This window comes from Mirounga leonina, unplaced genomic scaffold (assembly GCF_011800145.1).
Source record: "Mirounga leonina isolate KUSES-001 unplaced genomic scaffold, KU_Mleo_1.0 Mir_173, whole genome shotgun sequence".
Classification (NCBI taxonomy): domain Eukaryota; kingdom Metazoa; phylum Chordata; class Mammalia; order Carnivora; family Phocidae; genus Mirounga; species Mirounga leonina.
The window spans coordinates 44,131,900-44,149,422 of record NW_023270447.1 but is presented as its reverse complement, the minus strand read 5'-3'; the positions used below and the strand labels follow the sequence as shown (position 1 = coordinate 44,149,422).

Below are 17,523 nucleotides of genomic sequence, written 5' to 3'. Positions count from 1 at the left end.
AGAGGGGCTCTCAGCCAACAACACAGGCCATTCTCTATAAAGAGTGAGGGGGAGGGGCGCCTGGGTGGCTCAGTCGTTAAGCATCTACCTTTGGCTCAGGTCATGATCTCAAGGTCCTGGGATTGAGCCCCACATTGGGCTCCCTACTCGGAGGGGAGTCTGCTTCTCCCTCTCCCTCTGCTGTTCCCCTGCTTATGTGCTCTCTCTCTCTCTCTCCGTCAAATAAATAAATAATAAAATCTTTAAAAAAAAGAGTGAGGGGGAAGGCTGACTCAACGCAGTAGACGCTGAGCTCTGTGATGGCAGCCATGGTCTCTTCAGTCCCATTCTAGAATTCTGAAATCCCACAGCTTCAAAACTACTTCTTTGGTAACTCATCTGGAGGCAAAACCCGATGTGACCCTTCTGTAGCCCAGGGAGTGTGAATATTTTTATATTCTGCTTCATAACTATTCATGGATTTAATATGTTGGGGGGCACCCAAGACCCCATTGGATTGTTCTCTGCCCTATTGTATATGAGTGGAATTACTTCCTGAAATGTGAGAATCCACGGAAGCAGGTGGGGGGTGTTCACACGCAGCTTAGAGCTCTTCAGTCTCACAAGGATGGAGTCCAGCTGCCCTCGGGGCTCCACACACTTGTCAATCACTATAATGCATGGCACAGAGCCAGACATACCAGAATAGAAACCGAGTGAGCTCAGGGGAGAGGATGGTGCTGTGTGTGTGTGTGTGTTGGGGTGCAGGGAGCAGAGGAAGGAAGTGGTGTTTCAGTAGGACCCCGAAGGATGTGCATGGGCTTCATCAAACATAAGAGTTTCTTTTCCTGAAAATGCCTCATGACTCTCTGTACCTTCCTTTCACCACCATTTTTAAGTTGGTATCTGTGGAGCTGTTTGATAAATTAAGGTCTCCATGAGGTCAGACGCGAGATCTGGCCTGTGGCTGCCAGCCCAGCAAGAACATCCCAGTACCTGGCCCAGTGCCTGCCCTTTGGTCGGCACCCAGTGAGCATTGACAGAGGGAACGCTGGATGATAACAAAGAGGTATTCATTTCAAGCTGATGATGAACCTGAGCAAAGGCACTGCTAAGGAGTACTCTCCTAGGTTGGAATCAAGCAAAGACCTTAAGCAGAGGAGTCTTCTAAAAGCAGCCTGCAGAGTTTCGATGGAAGAGAGAGGCTTGGGTTTTGGTAGGCCTGTCCCCCTGTACTCTGGTTTCCATTGCTGTGCTTTGTCAACCCTGAGGCTCTATGAGGTGGAGATGGTGTGATTACTATGATTATGGGAAAGAGCCATGGGCCAGTCCTAGGGGACACATACATCTTTGAACAGGGCCACTGGGAGGTGACAGCCTGCATCTGTGGGCTTCTCACCTGCAGACCTGGGGAGGGTGTATCCCTCAAATGCCCTTGCCAGAGTCCTGGGAACAAGGCGACAGTGCATGGTTCCAGTGGGAACCCCACCTGGCCAGTCCCAGCTGGGAACACTGAAGACTGAAGAGATGGGAGGGGCTCAGGCAGCCAGCACACCTGTGTGGTGTGTGCGTGTGTGTGTGTGTGTGTGTGTGTGTGTGTGTAGTAGTCGGGCTGTCTTTCAATATGACAAGAACCTACAATGTATCAGGCAAAAAGGAGCAAGGCATAGTCTCTGCCTTAGGAAGCTTTCAGTTTGATGGGTACTTTGGAGGCATTGCCGAAATAAGCCCTTCAAAGTGTGAGCCTCAGAGCCCAGAGAGCTGTCCCCACCACTTCCTCTTCCTCATCTCTCGGGCAGCCCCCCAGAGGCTGGGTAACTGATTTCTCAAATTAACTTCCAAACCTGGAGAAAGTGCCTTACTGGCTGTTCTGGGGGTTCCACATTTATATCAACCTGTAAATATTGGTAGGATGAGATAAACCTAGTTCAGTACAGAATTCTCACTCAGTTTTCCAAGAAATTATCAAGTCATCGAAACCGCGTCTAAGTCTCCATAGGGAAGGCGCACATTGAAACGACAGGGTGGCCATGGTAAGGGCTGGACCCTACCCTCAGGGTAAAGCTGGAGTAACAGGGCTTGGTGCTCAGTATGGCCTCCGTCGGCAGTTCCCTGGTCCCTCTGAAATGTCTCATGCAAGTTACCTTTGGGAAATTGAGGTGTGAATCCTGACTCAGCCCTCACCCAAGCAGGCAGCAGGTGAGTGGGCCATTAGTAGGGTCTAGAACCCTCTGTGGGCCTGCTGCTAGCACTTCCTGGGCACCCCGTACTCGCCGAGCATCCCCTAACCCTCTCACCTTCCACTACAATGGGCTTTGGCCACCATCTGGGTAGCTGTCCAGTTCCTCCCTCCCAGGATTCTGGCCCTGCCCTGGTCCTCAACCCTGGTCAGGCTCTTCCTGATCCAGCACTGATTGGGACAGTGGTCCAATCCTGCCTGGACTTCAGCACTCACTCATGCCAGAGTTCCACAGCTATTGATGTATTGGGCCAGATGATCTGTAGTTCTTTATCGTTAGGATGTTTAGCAGCATCCCCGCCTCCCCTCCTCCCCCAATACAGCAAATAAAATGTCTCCAGACATTGTTGAATCTCCCCCAGAGGGCAGAATCACCCCTCAGTGAGAGCCATTTCTCCCTTTGGTGGCTATTCTTGTCTGACTTGCTCCCCTAATTCCAGACCTTCATCCTCCTAGTCCCTCCAGACACTGCCTGCAAACGCCAAGGCCCCTACTCATTCTTGTGCTGGTTGCTTCTGATTAGCTGTCTCTGCTCACCTATTCATGACAATAACTGTTACCATCAACTGAGCATCTGCTCGATGTCAAATACGTGTTTCACAAATACTACCATATTTAGGTACGGTCTACGACTCTCCCCATTTACAGGGGCTAAGAGGGTTAGATGACCTGCCTGAAGTCACACAGTTACTAAACCCAGTTTCAAACTAATGAGTGTCTAAAGCCCATGCTTCTAGCAATCACTCGATTTGTCCAGCTTACAAGAGAGCCCTCACTGCGCTCTTCCTCCACCTCCAGGAAGCAGTCACTGACCTCTCTCTCAACTTGTGACAGATCTGGACAGAGGCGTCCAGGAGACCGCCTGAGTATCCCAGCTGACCAGGGATGTGCCCCCTGTCCCACAGGCCTGCCCTTTCAGGCTTCCCTGGGGCAGTAGTCCCTCCTAGGAGGACCCTGGGCCTGTTCCAGAAAGGAGGGTGGGGCTGCCTCTTTCTGCCCCGGGACAATCCTGCAGCGAGTTCATGAACACAGATCCTTTGTCTGACTGTATAATGTTTGCAACAGGAGGCTCTTTTTTCCAGCAACCCACCACTGTTCCCACATGCATTTCCAGAGGGTCTGTGCTCTCTATCTCAGAAATGGCTTTGGGCGGAGTTGGGGTTCACAGGCACTGAAGATTGCTGGACCAGGGTGTGTGCTGCCTGGGTGTGATGTGAGGGACCCAGCAGCTTGAATCAGTGATGGAACAATCTCGGGTGGTTCAGATATGGCCCGGTGAGAGGGTCTCCCCTTGGGCAGGGAGGGGACTCTTCCCCCTCTCTGGGCCTTTTTCCCTTGCAAACTGTGGATGTTAAGAAAGTACAGGGAAGTGTGTTTAAAGCATTACATTATAGTGCCACTGAAGTCAAACCTGGGCTTGCGTCCTTGCTCTGAGAACCAGCAGCTTGTGACCTGAGGACAGCTACATAAACTCTCTAGGTCTCTGTTTCCTTATCAGTAAAAATGGGGATGGAAGTGTCTACATCACTAGATTATCGAGAGGATTAGGAGCTAATGCATGGAAAGGGTCTGGCTCCTGAGAGTACTCTGAGGAATTCGATGGAGCTAGCCTGCACCAGCTGTGTGATGGGGGTATGTTACATAACCATGAGGTGATTCTGTTTCCTTCTGAGCACACGGGTGGCATCCACAGAGACAACCTCATAAAGCTGTTGTAGGGTTTTAATGACGAGGTCCGCAGTCTGTGCTTCATGCAGTGCCCCGCGCTGAGCAAGCACTGGGTCCATGCTGGCCACCATCCTCACTGTCATCACCATCAACTGACAGAGACACTTATTTAAGAAGCATGTGTCCAGGGGCACCTAGGTGGCTCAGTCGATTAAGCGTCTGCCTTTGGCTCAGGTCATGATCCCAGGGTCACGTGGTCCCTGGAATTCTGCTGGCTGGCCAGGCACTTTTCAGGAAGGGAAGTGAAACACTTACTTGTTAATTGCCTGGAAGTCTCACCTTGTCAGTCAGGGTGCTGTCGCAGGCGGGGTGTGCCAGGAGCAGGCGCACCATGTCGGCGTTGCCATGGTGACAGGCCAGCATGAGGGCTGAGGATCCCTCGTGGTCCTGCAGGTTCACATCTGCCTGGCAGCTCAGCAGCGCCTGGACCATGTCCTCCCGGTCGTGGCTGACTCCCAGCATCAGCGCGGTCTGGCCCCCCTGCCACACAGAGCACAGGGGTGTGGTGAGGATCCCCTCTCCAGCCCGGGGACACTTGGGCAAGACTTTGCCAGAAAATGACTGTTGATCTGAATCTCCTGCTGCTGGGGTTGGACCCATCCTTCTCCACCCAGCAAACTTCTGCTTTTCCCAAACACTGATCAAATGCCACATCCTCTCTAAAGCCCTCTACGAACCCCTCCGGCACGGGATCGTAACATAGAACTTACCACTTGGTATTGCAACCTGTCAGTCTCTCTCGTGGACTGTGAAATTTCTGATGGCAGGGACTAAGTCTTTTTCATTTCATCTCTGTCCCCCCAGTGCCTGGCACTGAGTACATGCTGGTAAATGTGGAATGATGGAGTAAAGGAAGGGTTGAATGCTTCCCCACCATGGCTTCCTATGGCCTGCCCCAGCCTAACTTCCTCCAGGAAGCCTTCGTCTGCTCAGAACACCCCTGGTATTTTCAGTTCAGTGATACCCAGAACCCTCTCTGTCTTGATAAGATCTCTGCCTGCATGGTCCTGTGGTCATTTCTAATCCATAGTCACAGACAATTTTTTTTAAAGTTTTTTATTTATTTAAGTAATGTTGTCACCCCACTTGGGGCTCAAACTCACGAACCCGAGATCAAGAGTCTCATTCTCTTTGGACTGAGCCAACCAGGTGCCCCGCCATTGACCCTTTGTGACATCCCTGTAATCATTAGCGCACATGGCAATGGCTCAGAGTCAGAAAGTGAGCCCAAGCCCTGGATCTTCTGTTTCTTAGCGCGTGACCCTGGCCCCATCCCTCGTATTCCCTGAATCTTGGTTTTTTTTCTTTTCTTAAAAATTAATATGATAATGACCTGTCCCATGTACCTCACAGGGCTTTTGTGGGAATTAAGTGACATAAAGGATGTAAATATAACAATGTGTGGTAGCAATTTTTCTTTTTTTTTTTTTTTAAAGATTTTATTTATTTATTTGACACAGAGAGAAACACAGCGAGAGAGGGAACACAAGCAGGGGGAGTGAGAGAGGGAGAAGCAGGCTCCCTCCTGAGCAGGGAGTGCAGTGCGGGGCTTGATCCCAGGACCCTGGGATCATGACCTGAGCAGAAGACAGATGCTTAACGACTGAGCCACCCAGGCACACCAGTAGTGATTTTTCTGATTACAAATTGGGCATTATTTCTCATAGATTTTCCTTTATAACCATGGTCCTCTTACACAACTTGATTATATTTTGCCCTCATGGTCCTCCTGGGTTCCAGGGAGGTCGGGCTTGTCTCTCTCACTGGACATCAGCCTTTTTTAAAGTTGTGAGAATGAGGCAACCTTTCTGTTTTCTGTCCTTTCAGGTCCCCTGCAGTTCTGAGTGCTGTGTCTTACACGTAAGAAGTGCTGAGGACATGTTTGCTGATGTGTTTGTTCACTGATTAAGGGCCAATCTGCAGTCACTGATGAATTATGCTTCCCTGCCCAGAATGCTGGGGCTTAGAAAAAAGAAAGGGGGTTTGCAATAGGAAAATCCTGGCTGTGCTGCTTATTATCTGTGTGAATCTGGACAAATGAACCTCTCAATGACTTTTCCTGATCTGGTAAAATGGGAATGCTTAACAAAGTTACCTGCCTTATGGGGTTGTTGTGAGACCGGAGTGCTTAACAGGTGCTCTGCATATGTTAGCTATTATTGTTGTTAGGAGCATGGGAGGTAATGTATGACAAATGCTCAGTATGTGGGAATGTATTCTTTGGTGTCCTGGTTCTCCATTTCTCTAGAACCCAGACAAATCTGTCCAGAGAAGACTGTTTGCCTTTTGGGTTGCTTATATTCAGCCCTGAAGTAATGGTTCTTCCTTCCTTCCTCCCTCCCTTCCGATTTTATTTATTCATTTGAGAGAGAGAGCATAAGCAGGGCAGAGGCAGAGGGAGAAGCAGACTCTCTGCTGAACTGGGAACCCAACGTGGGACTCAATCCCAGTACCCTGGGATCATGACCTGAGCTGAAGGCAGACGCCTAACTGACTGAGCCACCCAGTTGCCCCGTAATGGTTCTTTCTTCACTGGACTAACCAGACCATGAGATTTCCATTGAAAGCCAGATGACATATGTAGATCGTCTTCTTGTCTGCCCCCCTGCCTGACTTCTCCTGTCATCCTCACCTCCCTCTTTGTCCAATTCTATACAATTTAATTCACTGATACTTATAAACTGCTGCTATATGCCAGGCACTGTGCTGATCCTGGAGATACAAAAAGAAAGAAACAGCTTAGCCTAGGAGACTCCCAGGCTCCCAACTCACTCTTACTGACCTGATCCCTACTGCTCTCCTCTATGGAGAAGCCCTGGAGGGAGCTGGAAGGGAGCAGTAGCAGCTATGAATTCCCGCCCTCCTTTAACAACCTGGGATGAGCCCCTTACCCTCCTAAAGCATCACTTTCTCCTCTATAAAAAAACGGCCCAGTCCGTTAAGCATCCAACTCTTGATTTCTGCTCAGGTCATGATCTCAGGTTTGTGAGATCAAGCCCCACATCAGGCTCTGCACTGGGCGTGGAGCCTGCTTGAGAGTCCTTCCCTCTCCCTCTACTGCACCCCACCCCCCTCTAAAAAGGGGGGGCATTGATTTTTATTTTGGTGACCATCCCTTCTTGCGAGAGGACCAATTTAGAGGGGTGCCTGCGTGGCTCAGTCGGTTAAGGATCTGCCTTCAGCTCAAGTCATGATCCCAGGGTCCTGGGATCGAGCCCCGCATCGGGCTCCCTGCTCAGCGGGGAGCCTGCTTCTCCCTCTCCCTCTGCCTGCCGCTCACCCTGCTTGTGCTCTCTCTCTCTCTCTCTCTCTGTGTCAAATAAATAAATAAAATCTTAAAATTTAAAAAAATAGAGGACCAATTTAGAAGAAAAATTAACATGTTTTTGGGAAACATTTAAAATGAAAACAGCCTTATTAAATCCAATGGTGTAGGAGCTCTAGGTGAAAATACTTTGAAAAACAGAAAGTAATCTACAAGTGTCTGTTTCTTGCCACCAGTAGGATTGCTATTAGATGGAGTGTGCAAAGTGACTCTATCTGGGTAGGCTACCATCTGCAGTCACTTTGTCGGGGGGCGGACAGGGGAGTTAAATATATTGTTGGGAGGCACTTTTTTATGGGTCTTAGTTTTTTCCACATCTTGTGAGTGAGTGAGGCATTTTCTGCCTTGTTGTTCTAGATGGTCTTTTTATTTTGTATTTTTGGGGTTTTAAAAAATTTATTTAAATTCAATTAATTAACATACAGTGTATTATTAGTTTCAGAGGTAGAGGTCAGTGATTCATAAGTCTTTTATAACACCCAGTACTCATTACATCACATGACCTCCTTAATGCCCATCACCCAGTTACCCCATCCCCCCACCCCCTTCCCCTCCACAACCCTCAGTTTCTTTCCTATGATTAGGAGTCTCTTACGGTTTGTCTCCCTCTCTGTTTTCGTCTTGTTTTAGTTTCCCTCCCTTCCTCAATGATCCTCTCTTTTATTTCTTAAATTCCACATATGAATGAAATCATGATAATTTAGACAGTCTTTTTAAAGATGCTGGTACAGTGAACAGCCTTGGAAGAGAGAGATAGTATCTTCTCCAAAACAGAGGGCAGACATACTCACTATCCAGTATAAAAGATTCAGGTTCCCTACACTCAAGGTTCCTCTCCAGTAATATAACCCACTCTATGCAAAGGGATCTGGCCATCCTCACACTGCCCTATGGGAATTGGGAATTGGGGCTCAGAGAACTGGTATAAATACCAATGCTCTGACTACTCTTCTTGCTGTGAATAATACACTGTCCTTTGTCTCTGGCACAGGAGTTTCATGTCTTCTACCAGCATCCATGACACTGTAGCATGCCAACTTGTTAACATTAAGGTAGAGTACAATCTCACACCCTTCACAGTTCTTGATAGTTAGGCTACCTCTCTGATCACTCTGGGGAGGTGGGCGGGGAAGGAGAGTTGCATGCACCCTGTTGTTCTCATATTGGTCAAAGATGGGTATGTGGTCTTTTGAAGAGTTCCCCTCGTTCTCTATGGAGCCTTGTCTAATGCAAAGCCCTACTGGCTAAGGACCAGACCCCTACTCTGTGCTGTCAAGTAGAGGGGCCTGGAAGCTGAACAGAGACATGCCAACCCTCTGAACTGTTTTCTAATTCATGATTGAGGTGGGTCACCTGCAGGGGCTTCCTATGCAACCAACTAGCAAATGCTTTCAGCCTTTTCATGCCTTCTCCTGCTGGTGCTAACTGTGGGATCACTTCGTTCAAGAAGTCAGATCCAGATGGACTTTGCCCAGTTGTGGACCAGGACATAGATAACAAGCTCACTGACCTCCATCCTAGCCTGTCTGGATCTCAGAAGCTTTTGAGGAGACCAAATGTATAGGCTTTGGACAGATGCCATTTGGAGGGCCCAGCCTTCTTGGGTTAAAAACTCTACATGGATCTCTGTGGAATTTCTCACCCCACTGGCAGAATAAAACTGAGAGGTACCCATATTTATTAAAGAGGGGATCATGTTCACACCTCCTACCTGAGTAGCTTGGATGTTCACGTTTCCTTCTCTTAAGAGTTTCCAGACAACAGCCATGTCTTCGTCGGTCTCTGCAGAAGCCAAGGGAGTGATCATCACGGCAGTATAGCCAGCTCGGTTCGGATGGTCCACGTTGCAGACACCTGCAAGAGGAGCACTGGGCATTGGACTAGCTCACAAGGGAGCATAAGTGAGTTTCTGCTTAGCCTGATCAACATCTGCCAACTGCCTGCTGGTTAAAAGGCCATGGTACAGAACAGTCTTTTCCCAGTGGTGGAGTCAGTGTTTACATTTGTAGAGGCCTTTAAAAGTGAACTAGTTTTCTTTACAAGTTTTCTGAGGCTACCCAGCAAGAAAGGTCCATGGTAGTAGGTCCAGAGATGGCCAAGGGGTACAATGATCATGATTATTTCCTAAAGCAGTGTTCTAGACACTGATGGTCATTGAAGCTTCATCAACTGCCCAAGTAAAGGTGAAATGAGACCAGGACGCAGGTCTGTCTGGCTCTAGAGCCCATCACTCATCCAGCCACACAGCACCCAGAGCTGTGCATTTTAGATTTTACTCTATGTTGTGTGTAACTCTTAAGCTGACGGCTGAGTCTTCAGGTCTTTCCCAAAGGCCGAGTGATATGTTGGGCAGTGTACCAGGGGGCCTGAAAAATGCCACAGGATAAACATAGGAAGTCTTCCAGGAATAACTATTTCGTTTGAAAAATGGAGGGAGAAAAAAAGCCTCCATGCATGTTTATATTAATAATACATTTCACAGTAGAGTGAAAAATAGCATATTTTTAAGATGAAGTATTAGTTGAGAACTCAGAATAAATGTCTGCTTTGTAACCCTGGGGATATGCATTCATATCCCTCTCCACCAAAGGCGACATAGGAGATCATCAGCCTGTTATCTCTTGTATAAACGATCCCACCCCATAAGGGCGGTACCATGAGGTAAACAAAATCTTCCCCATACTGTTGCTTATCTGAAAAACCTATGTATCTCTTTTGGACAATAAAAAACTATCTCAGTAGATCAAGTCATTTAGCCTTTCTTAGCGTTTCCTCTGTAAAATGGGGAGAATAATAGAACCTATGGGGTTACTGTGATAATAGAACCTGTGGGGTTACTGTAAAATTTAATGAGTTAATATATTGAAAGCACTTAGAACTGCACCTAGCACATAACAAACACTCAATAAGCATTAACTATTTCACTATTATTGTCCAGAATAGTATTCTTGTTTTTATAGCCTTGCTACTTGCTCATGAAAACTTAGGTATTCATTGTAACAAATCTGTTTTTTTATGAAAAAATGTCTGGGCTACTTATGAGTTCTGTTCTTGGGTAAAAAACCAATATTGGTTTGACAGTTCCCCCACACCTATGGGGGGAATTTTTCAGAAATGTGCCATTGTGATGTCAGGATGCCATTGTATACAAAAAAATCATTCTGACCACTGTCATGACCAGCTGGGCTATGAAAGCTAAATATAACCCTATGCATTGCCTCACAGCTCTGCCCTGAGAAAGATGGGAATATCTGCATTGCCTTTTTATTCTCATGACTATTTGATGTTTGCTTTTAAGAGGTGTAAACAGTCCTCAGGTTACAGTTCTCTTTAGTCTCTTCAGAAACATGACTTATAACTCAGTAGAGTAAGGACTGACTCCTCCCCAGGGGCTCAGAAAAGGGGCTGAGGACCCAGGACTTTCACAGCAGATGCTTCTGAGCAGCCACCAGGGAGTGAGCCAACCATCCCTGGGGGCGAGGGGAAAGGCTCTTGACTGAGCATGCTCCAATTCCGCAAGCTTTCTCCTCTGTAGTGGCGTTCTGGCAAAATGAAGGTGCATCACCAAGGACTAAGGTGGCAGAGGTGCACCTGTTGGCTCTATACTCAATCATGAAGAGTCACTTCTGTGTAGCCCCTTATAGTCTGTAATGTGCTTTCTGGATGCCTCACAACTGCGTGCCTAGGTTTCAGAGTGTGACCAATATGCCCTCCTCAACAGGCCTTCTACAGTGAAGGAAAGTAATGGTACCTTCAGCCCATTCTCTAGCTCCCCTTTATACTTTATGCTTATGGCTATTTTAGCTGTATCAGTATGATAAACAGAAAGCTTCCAGATCACTTTAGGGTTGAGGAGAACCGAATGTATTCCCAGTTGACACCAGCAGAAATGTATAACAACCAAAGCTTAGGTTGTCTGTTCTCTGGCCTGGCCTGGCCCACCAGGAGGACTTCTAACCGGCTTCAAGTCCAAGCTCTTCAAGATGAGGCTCTGCATGCCCAGAACACAGAGGTATGTTCCATTTAATTATGTGCCTTTCTCAACTGAGCTACCCCTTTTATGGTGTCCATGAATCCATGAAGAACTGAAATCTAGTGCAATTGGCTCAATGTTAGAGTTGTGACTTTATCTTCCTCTGATGGTGTGGAAAGCAGAAAGAATTTTAGGCTGTCATTAGGTACATCACCTTTCCATTCAGGTAAAAAGCCCTCAATACTGCTTAACAGAATTTTGGAGAACTGGAATGATGAGAAGGAGCCAGGACTGAGAAGGGCTTCAGGGAGAAGGATTCAGATAGAAAGAGAATGCAGCAGTCCTACGGAGGGAATGAACTTGGTGAGTTGGAGGCCATGTAACTGGAGTGGATGGAAGGAGGATGCATGGTGATGACTGAGGTAGCAAATGCAGGTGGGAGCCAGGCCATCCGGGATTCCTGAAGGCCAGGCTGAGGAAGCTGCCTTTCATTCTTAGAGCAATGGAAAGCTGTGGGAGGCATTTAAGCAAGGGTGGGTAAGATCCAAGTTGGGGGAAAGCTGTTGGATCTGGAATTCAGACTTCCTGATGCTCACTTAAACGCCTCCTCCGGCCTCCTAAGTAAGGGTTACGGATCTAGCATGTGCCCCAATTCCTGGATGCCAGGAATGAGAAGAACAAACCAATGGTATCACCTTTAAACCCCAGCAACACATGGAGTCATTGCGCGCTCTCAGGATCACACAAAAGTCTGTTGACTTTTCTGAGCATCACTTTCATCATCTACAAAACAGGGATAATCATCCCAATTAACAGGAGTTTTGAGGATTAAACAAGATCTCATATGCCAAGTGCTCAGCAGAGGGCCTAACCCATAGAGATCATTTGGGGTTTTATATCTCTTATTGGTACCCTCCTAGATATCCCTCATACAACCTTCCTAAACTCACAGATGCCATTGGGCCTGGACACGCCTTCAGCCAGCCCCATCACCCATCTGTCCACACTGTCACTCCTAGGCTGCATGATGTTGTCCCACACAGCAACATGAGGATAATGACACCTCCATCACAAGGGTGCTGTGAAGAATAAGTGCCATAATAAAGGCATGGTGGTTTAGTCCAGTTCTAGAATACAGCAGGAGCTCAGGACAGTGAAGAATCTCATGCTGGAAGGAAGTGGGTACCAAAATGGCCCTTCAAGGAGGAACCCAGACTGAGCAGACGCAACCATTTCTGACCTGTCTCCAGCAGCAGCTTCACCACAGAGAAGTTGGAGTGGGACACGCTATAGTGAAGGGCCGTGTTCCCATTGCCATCAGCCAAGTTCACCAGCAGCTGCAGGAAGTGTGGGGAGTGGGGCCGGACCCCTCGGAGGTAGGCAGCCACCACAGCAGGGCTCGACGACTTCCGGCTGGAGACGCGGAACCACTCTTGACGGAGGGTGTTCAAGCTCTGCCTCTGAAATACCAACAGATTCCAAATCCAGGAGGTCACCTGGCCTGGGGAGCTCCAGCTGGGCTGTTAGCTTCCACTGGGAGAAGTCAGCTTTGGATGCGTCCACCTCTGTCCCTCAGCTCCCTCTAACTCCACGTGACCTACTCCTGGAGGGGTCAGAGCTGGGGCGGGGGGGGGGTTGGAAGCTGTGCGAACAGCCCCCCACGTGAGGTAGAAAGAGATCTGGGAGAGCAAACAATACCAGTGACAAAGCGTTTTTCCAGGTGACACTTTGAATCTACTGTGCTTTCGATCACACCCCTGTATGTACAGCATAACCAAGGCCCTGTCTTTCACACACATATAGCCAGCCTGTATTGACCTTAGCCCAGACCCTACCAGGACTTTTGTGTGTTCTTAATAGGCATAGCTAGCAAGTCACAACATTTTACTAATGGGGAAGACGCACGCTGAAGGCTAAGATAAACAACATACCCAAGTGATGCTAGAAATAAAACCCAAACAGCTGTGCTTGAATTATTTTTGGCTTTTAAGCTTTGCTAGAACCTTCAGAAAAAATGGTTTAACAACCCTGGCAGGACCCCACTATCTGCAGTATGTAACTCCTTTGGAACCATGAATGAGGAGAGTTCCAGAGCAAATGACATCAACTCTGTGTGTTACTCATGTGTTACATGTTTAAAATAGAACATGTTTAAGTTATTTATCTGAAGCGGAGGAGAAAGCGTGGGGATGTGATTTCACACTCATTCTGGAAAGGAACTGGATTTGGAGTCACTAAACCCACGTGGCCAGGCTTAAGTCCCAGCTCAGCGGTGTGACCTTCGAAGTCATATAGTCTTTTTGAAACTTACCTGTCCCATCTACAAAATGGGGATGAAACAGGGCTGGGTCCCTAACCTCCCATGGCTCTATAGAGTGAGGCCCTTGTACAACCTGCTTTGTCTCTAAGGTGGGGTGGGGGAAGGGGTACTTTGATCCTAATATGGGTGTGGTGTCAGGTTTGCACATCCTCTATTGCTTTCCTTTTCTTTTTAATTTTAATTTTATTTTTAAGTAAACTCTATGCCCAACTTGGGGCTTGAACTCACGACCTCGAGATCGAGTTGCATGCTCTACCAACTGAGCCAGCCAGACTTCCCTCCCCTATCACTTTTCTAGGCAGAAACAGTGGAATCTTTTGTGGCTGAAACACTTTATATATCAGAATATCTCCCTTTCATGTGGAATCTTCAGGAGAATCTGGAGAAAGATCCTAATATTAAGGAACATAAAGCTTAATTCTGTAATTCATTTAAGATTAACAGGAGTTTCGATCAACATTCACATCACATACTGGTTGTTTTTGTTTTTGTTTTGCGAAATCAGCTAAGATAAAATAATCAAAATGGGTTGGGCTGAATTAATCGTTTTTTTATCCCTAAGGCCCTCCTGCAAAGGAGAACAAAATGGGCTTTAAAAATGCTTATAGGCTCTTACACGTCGGGGCCTACCAGTTGGCTCTCCTGACTTGGGAATATGGATCTGCGCCAGGATCTCTCGAATAAAAGTCAAACCTAATGGCTACATGTTTAATTCCTTGTGGGCCATGAAGGTGTTAAAGGAGCAAGCAGATGTATTTTTTTTGCTTTTGGTCTCTTGACCCAGAGGTTCGTGTCGAAAAACAGAGTAAAGGGACGCCTGGGTGGCTCAGTCGGCTAAGCGTCTGCCTTTGGCTCGGGTCATGATCCCAGGGTCCTGGGATCAAGTCCCACATCGGGCTCCTTGCTCAGCGGGGAGCCTGCTTCTCCCTCTGCCTATCGCTCCCCCTGCTTGTGTTCTCTCTCTCTCTCTGACAAATAAATGAATAAAATCTTAAAAAAAACCCACCACCAACAACATAGTAAAGACTACAGAATTAAATACCATGCTGCCCACCACCCACCCTCATTTTATTAATGAGGAAACAAGCTCTGAGCGGTGAAATGACTTGCTCAGTATCTCACCAGCAGCTGTCCTGGGACTAGAACCCCTGGTTCCCGTTCCACGTACTCCTCACTCTGCCCGTAGTTCTCTCCAGTTGGGAGGTGATTTTGAGCCCAAGCCACACAAGGTTTGCTTTGGTTTTGAAGCCCACATAGAGTTTTATGCTGGACTTTCAGGTGCAATGCCTGATGACGCTCCGCAGTGCCTCTGAGCGCCAGGCTGCTCCCTGATGCATATGCATCAGGTCCGGTCTCCCAGCATAATCATCATCACCCCAGCAGCAGAGTTTGGGCAAAGGAGGGCACCCAGAGGAAAGGGATTCCATGCACATCCACACCGCTGCCTCAGGCAAGGGACCAAAGTCACCCAGTTGGAACTAACAGCTTAAACAGTAGGGACATCCTTCCATGACAGTGAAAAATCACAGTACCAAAAGTTGGTTGGTGGTGGCCCCAGTTTCTGGCAGATGTTGGCTCAATGCCCGGCATGCACTGAGGAATTCTTCTGAGGGTTTATATCTAAAGAAAAAAAGACATATATCTGTATCAGTTTTCATATTAATATAAAAGAAGGTAATCCCCCAGCTTGACTTTCGATTCTCAGCAGCTGAAGCACCCACACTGGGCCACTTCCCAGGCAAGGGGCATTCCGCTGAATGCAGCCTCCTGACAATGAGGCTTGGCCTCTGAACTCTGCTGAAGAGTGAGTCAAGCACATTGCCCTTTTTATCCTGCTGTTTTCAGGAGGCGGGAGCAGATCACCAAAGCATTCTGGGGGCCACGGGACTAACTGCAATTCCTGACATGCTGGGAAAAGGGAAGGCTGTCTTCCTGACTTTGGATAAAACATTTCCTGCCTAAGTGACTTGAAAAATCCAGAGAACCCAATCCCTACCAGCAATTTTTTTCAGGTTATTCTTCCATGAAGAATACCATCAAGCTAATAGAGTCAATACAATGAAACTCAGTTAAGCTGGGGTGCTCTAGGTGCTGAGCACTCTTCCTATGTTAGTGTAAGAGCAGACAGACCATCCCGGGGTGGGACTTGATGGCACTGGTCACCAGGAAGCTCTGCCCTCAGCATGTCTCTACAGTGCTGCCATGTTGAGCAGCCCTGTGGACCTGCTTACCAGTGAGCCCCCATTCACTGCTCGTCACTCCCCCCCGGCTGAGGGGGGCAATGTTGGTAATGGGACTTATTATCCTTATTTCTACTACTTTTTCTTTTTCTTTTAAGTAGCCTCCACACCCAGCGTGGAGCCCAATGTGGCACTTAAACTCATGGCCCTGAGATCAAGACCTGAGCTGAGGTCAAGAGTCAGACACTTAACTGACTGAGCCACCCAGGTGCCCCCCTACTATTTCTTGAGAGCCTGCTCTGTGGTAGGCACTGTGCTAGGCATTTCACATACTTTTTCTCATCCAGTCCCCAGATCAAACCTGTCAGGTGGCTGTTACCCACATACTACAGATGAGGAATCTGAGGCAAGTACAATTTAGGCGCCTGTGTAAAGGAACATGATGGCAGACATGGGATTTGAACCCACGTGTGTCCAGCCTCAAAGACAGGGCTGCTTTTCATCACGTGACATGACCTCACACCTCTTTAAAAGATGGGATTATGTCAACATGGCCAACAGGAAAAGACAATTATCATATGAGCTCACTGATATGAGGAGTTTGAGAAACAAGACAGAGGACCACAGGGGAAGGGACGGAACAATATGAAACCAGAGAGGGGGACAAACCATAAGAGACTCTTAATCTCAGGAAACAAACTGAGGGTTGCTGGAGTGGTGGGGGGTGGGAGGGTTGGGGCAGCTGGGTGATAGACACTGGGGAGGGTATGTGCTATCGTGAGCTCTGAATTGTGTAAGACTGATGAATCACAGACCTGTACCTCTGAAACAAATAATACATTATATGTTAATAAAAATTTAAAAAAATATATTAAAAAAACATGGCCAACAGGATAGGCAGAAAAGCATGTGGGTGAGAATCAGACAAGACCTGGTCAGAAGCCCCACTCGGCTGTGTCCCTTAACTTCTCTAAGCCTCTTTTCCACATCTGTAAAGTGGGGATTATAATAATTTCTACTTTGCAGGATAATTAAAAGGATTATAGTACATGTAAAGTCCTTCACATTTCCAGGCCTGGGACGATGTTAGCTTTACATGCAGAGCTCTGTGTGCGACAATATATCCCACGAAGGAGGGATTCACGTCTGTGGCTGGCATAGATCAGAAACTCCGGAAATACTGGTGAATGGGTAGAAAGATGAATGAACAAATGAAAAAATAGACTAGAATAAAAGGATGAAGTAGTGCCCTTGCTCTTTCCCAGAGATCGGGTGCCCCCATCTGTACCCATCTGACTCACCTCTCAGCCTTGGGATGGGGGACTTCTTCCCCAGGCCCACTTTCCTGGCCTGTGGTGCTGGCGCCCTCGGGGATGCTCAGCCCAGCCTTGCAGGCAGGGTGGGCCTCCTTGCCCCGCCTATGTTCTGGGCCATCACATTTCTTCTCGGCCTCACTGTCTGACACATCTTCCGGGGAGCTGTCCTCACCGCTGGTCTCCTCACTTGAGGTGGTCTCGTAGCTGGAGAAGGAGACAAAGGTCACTCGTTCTGTGTTTCCTGCCCGGTGTCCAGGTCAACACAAATAAGAACCAGGTGGGCTTCAGAGGGCTTCAGATAATAATCCCCAGCTTGCTAACCACATCCTCCATTCTCTGTATCTGCACGCCTGGGGGAGGGGATTCCCAGGAACCTTATGTCAGAGAAAGATGTGGTCAAGAGCTGTGGCCTGACACCGGACGCCACTTGGGGAGAAAAGATAATTAAGCTGTTTGCAGGGAA

The 17,523-nt window shown here is 47.8% G+C and overlaps 1 protein-coding gene across 1 annotated transcript in view; it reads right to left on the bottom strand.

Annotated features, from left to right (window-relative positions):
• The window catches only part of KANK4 (KN motif and ankyrin repeat domains 4), a 66,497-nt gene that overhangs the window by 2,684 nt on the left and 46,290 nt on the right, over positions 1-17,523 (bottom strand). The window contains exons 5-9 of the mRNA XM_035018400.1: positions 17,046-17,264; positions 15,097-15,184; positions 12,485-12,704; positions 8,983-9,125; positions 4,226-4,426 (exon numbers count right to left, since the gene is read on the bottom strand). Coding sequence (XP_034874291.1) covers positions 4,226-4,426; positions 8,983-9,125; positions 12,485-12,704; positions 15,097-15,184; positions 17,046-17,264 — 871 coding nt within the window. The remainder of the gene's footprint in view (positions 1-4,225; positions 4,427-8,982; positions 9,126-12,484; positions 12,705-15,096; positions 15,185-17,045; positions 17,265-17,523) is intronic.